The 4,007-nt window shown below is 64.7% G+C and overlaps 1 protein-coding gene across 1 annotated transcript; it reads left to right on the forward strand.

Moving 5' to 3' along the window:
- Positions 1 to 262: 262 nt before the first annotated feature.
- On the forward strand, positions 263 to 2,618 carry F751_1692 (hypothetical protein; the record flags this gene model as incomplete). Its single annotated transcript, XM_011399399.1, has 8 exons — positions 263 to 364; positions 572 to 700; positions 860 to 990; positions 1,220 to 1,282; positions 1,573 to 1,675; positions 1,883 to 2,011; positions 2,171 to 2,301; positions 2,531 to 2,618. The coding sequence occupies 8 exons, from the start codon at positions 263 to 265 to the stop codon at positions 2,616 to 2,618; spliced, it is 876 nt and encodes a 291-aa protein (XP_011397701.1).
- Positions 2,619 to 4,007: the final 1,389 nt, after the last annotated feature.

Raw genomic sequence — 4,007 nt, forward strand, 5'->3', positions numbered from 1 at the left:
ATACGAAGTTATTACGTCGAGGAGGGGGGCCCTGCCGGCCGCCTGAGTGTTCCAGCTGGGGCGGCGATGGTGGCCCAAGGCCCGGCGGCTGGGGCAGGGCTGGTGTCGCATTGCAGAGGGGTACATACCCTGCTGAGGATGGTGCGGCCAGGTCCCCCCTCCTACCGGGCCCAGACCCCGTCGCCCGGCACCCAGGCGGGCGGGGGCGCTGCAGCCGCTGGCAGAGGCTCACGTCCCACCCACCCCTCGTGGCCGGCACAGGATGAGCGGGAAGCTGCCCAACGGCTTCAGGGAGCACTCCTTCCTCAGCAAGCCCGAGGCGGCGGAGCTCAACGCCTCACGCCTCCTCGTCACGATCTGCCAGGTGGGCGCCCTCCAGGCCCTCCATTGTCGGGTTTCTGGGGGCGCAAGGGCGCCGACGGCAGCGCCGTGCAGCTCAAGGCTCTTCTCACTGCGGCCGACCGGTCTCCCGACCCCGGTCGGAGATTGCCATGCACGGGCGCAGGCCGGGCGCCTGGTCTGCATGCATGCACGCCATGCTCATCGCGAGTCCCCACCCCCTCCCACGCAGGATGCGGAGGAGGGCTGCGCGGCAGGCGACGCGGCGGCAGAGGTCCAAGACGGAGGGGTCCGACTGGTCCGACTGCGGAGCCTGGAGCAGCTACGAGTCGCGCTGTCTGGTGCCCTTGAGAAGCACAAGGTGTGGTGTGGGGGCCTTGGCGGTGCTGGCGGTGCTCGAGGCTCATGCTGTGCCCCTCTTTTGAGGGTGGATGGGCAGGAAGAGGATCTTCCTGTGAGTATAGAATGGTCAAGTATGTCTCTGCTGGCCCACTCTCCTTCCCCCCCAACCCCCATCCAGCTCCTGCACTTCACGGGAGGGATGGGGAGGGCCCTGATCCTCAGCCCCGAGGAGGTGGAGCGCTTTGGCAGCAGGCTCAACTCCTTCACCAGCATCCACTGCTGCGTCAAGGCACCCGTCGGCCACATCTGGTGAGGAGGGATGGCAGTGTGTGTGGGAGAGGGTGTGACATGTTCGAGACGAGGGACGCTGCGCCGCGCCCCTCCTGGGCTTACTGTGCGGCTTTCAGAGGGGTGCCGGCAGCTCCCCGGCTGGGAACCTGCCATCCGGGAGCTGGTGGCCCTGGCGAGGCTGCCCCGCAGCCCGCCACCTTGCGACCGTCCCGGAGAGCCGACATGACCCCATCAACCTGCCTGCCAGGTACGACCTGTTCTGGGATATCCCCGGCCACACCGACCGGCACCAGCGCACGCAGCAGGGGGAGTGGAAGCCACAGCTAGGGCCCTGAGCCCTGGTTGTACCATCTGGGCATGCACATACCATCTGTGCGACCACTGAGTGTTCCAGCTGGGGCGGCGATGGTGGCCCAAGGCCCGGCGGCTGGGGCAGGGCTGGTGTCGCATTGCAGAGGGGTACATACCCTGCTGAGGATGGTGCGGCCAGGTCCCCCCTCCTACCGGGCCCAGACCCCGTCGCCCGGCACCCAGGCGGGCGGGGGCGCTGCAGCCGCTGGCAGAGGCTCACGTCCCACCCACCCCTCGTGGCCGGCACAGGATGAGCGGGAAGCTGCCCAACGGCTTCAGGGAGCACTCCTTCCTCAGCAAGCCCGAGGCGGCGGAGCTCAACGCCTCACGCCTCCTCGTCACGATCTGCCAGGTGGGCGCCCTCCAGGCCCTCCATTGTCGGGTTTCTGGGGGCGCAAGGGCGCCGACGGCAGCGCCGTGCAGCTCAAGGCTCTTCTCACTGCGGCCGACCGGTCTCCCGACCCCGGTCGGAGATTGCCATGCACGGGCGCAGGCCGGGCGCCTGGTCTGCATGCATGCACGCCATGCTCATCGCGAGTCCCCACCCCCTCCCACGCAGGATGCGGAGGAGGGCTGCGCGGCAGGCGACGCGGCGGCAGAGGTCCAAGACGGAGGGGTCCGACTGCAGCCTGGACGGAGCCTGGAGCAGCTACGAGTCGCGCTGTCTGGTGCCCTTGAGAAGCACAAGGTGTGGTGTGGGGGCCTTGGCGGTGCTCTGCATGTGGGAGGCTCATGCTGTGCCCCTCTTTTGAGGGTGGATGGGCAGGAAGAGGATCTTCCTGTGAGTATAGAATGGTCAAGTATGTCTCTGCTGGCCCACTCTCCTTCCCCCCCAACCCCCATCCAGCTCCTGCACTTCACGGGAGGGATGGGGAGGGCCCTGATCCTCAGCCCCGAGGAGGTGGAGCGCTTTGGCAGCAGGCTCAACTCCTTCACCAGCATCCACTGCTGCGTCAAGGCACCCGTCGGCCACATCTGGTGAGGAGGGATGGCAGTGTGTGTGGGAGAGGGGGTGACATGTTCGTGACGAGGGACGCTGCGCCGCGCCCCTCCTGGGCTTACTGTGCGGCTTTCAGAGGGGTGCCGGCAGCTCCCCGGCTGGGAACCTGCCATCCGGGAGCTGGTGGCCCTGGCGAGGCTGCCCCGCAGCCCGCCACCTTGCGACCGTCCCGGAGAGCCGACATGACCCCATCAACCTGCCTGCCAGGTACGACCTGTTCTGGGATATCCCCGGCCACACCGACCGGCACCAGCGCACGCAGCAGGGGGAGTGGAAGCCACAGCTAGGGCCCTGAGACCTGGTTGTACCATCTGGGCATGCACATACCATCTGTGCGACCAAATCCACGCTTCTATCAGGGCTGACGTGTGTCACTCTGTATTCTTTATCCGCTGCTTCTCCTGAGCATGTGCAAGCCAGACTGCACCCCGTGGGACGGTGTCCCCCAGCAGTGTGTGGACCTGCTCCGTGGTTTTCCGACAGGGTTCATGAGAGACGATGAACAACGCTTCGTGGAACCAAGATGTCGGACTTCCTGCGGATTATACCACCACTGAAGCACCTAGGCACTCTGTGCCCCGACGACTGCGCGGAGATGGCTGGAGTGTCATGTGCGGCATGCCCAGCCGATCCGTGCCGCTCATTCAACCAGAGTCTGCAGAGGATGCTCAGGCATGCGGGTTCTCGATCGCGAGGTCGAAGCAACGAGCTCCACTACCCCATCGAGACTCGCTTGTGGACTCAAACACCCGTTCCCCCTCTCCTCCTTGATGGCTGATTCGGTCTCTCAGCAGCAAGGCGGACGATCAAGAGCAAGGATGGTTGAAGCGACGTGATCACAAATTGAGATTACGACGATGGCGATTCCTTCCGACCACTGGCTTCTTACGGATCCAATTCTCTGCATGTGATGGGTGAAGCTTCCATACCATTGAAATAGGGCGTCACTCGCGCCGCTCTGGAGGAGGCCATGGGCTCCCTCGCGTGAGGGCGTTCACGCTCTGCTTACCCCGATTGCATGCTCGTTGGGACCCTCGAGAAAGGCGAGCACTGGAGCGTGAGCTTATGATGAATTGATGGGAACGAACGTTGTACTGGCTATGACTCGATGGCCTCGTGGGAAGTCTTGGATGGGTCAATCCGGGACCCTGCTCCGCAGCCGGGTGCGTGCTCGCGCCTCCAGATGCACTTTCAGTGCAACCAAGCTCATGACGTCGGAGCATCTCAGACGGGTTTGAGACAATTTCTAACGGCATGCTAGAGCACAGAGACCAGCTGCAGTTGCATACGCCGAGACTGAGCCCCAGGGGCGGTCGACCGGTCACTGGCAGGGTTGCGTTGAGCCTCTGCGTCGCGGTCGGCGTACTCCTGGGCTTTCAACTCGTGCGCACGCACACAGAAGACTCCCATTCTGCGCCGCCTAGTCGTGGTCTGGTAGCCTCCACCTGTGTCTGCAATGTAAGAGCCTGGCGTCCGGATCAGGTTGTCCCCTCATACCGAGGTGAACCCGCCTTCACGGCACCCATCTCCGGATTCCACAGGATCGGCATGCGCTGGAACACCCTTCTAGAGTAAAGGATCAGCTTGATCCTGAGCTGGCGGCCATGCTCCGCAAGGTGGGTGTGGCAGAATGCTCGGTGCTTGGAGTAGTGCGGCGTCACTGGCGGGCCAGGGACTGTTCACG

Source organism: Auxenochlorella protothecoides, assembly GCF_000733215.1.
Source record: "Auxenochlorella protothecoides strain 0710 unplaced genomic scaffold scaffold18, whole genome shotgun sequence".
NCBI classification, from domain to species: Eukaryota; Viridiplantae; Chlorophyta; class Trebouxiophyceae; order Chlorellales; family Chlorellaceae; genus Auxenochlorella; species Auxenochlorella protothecoides.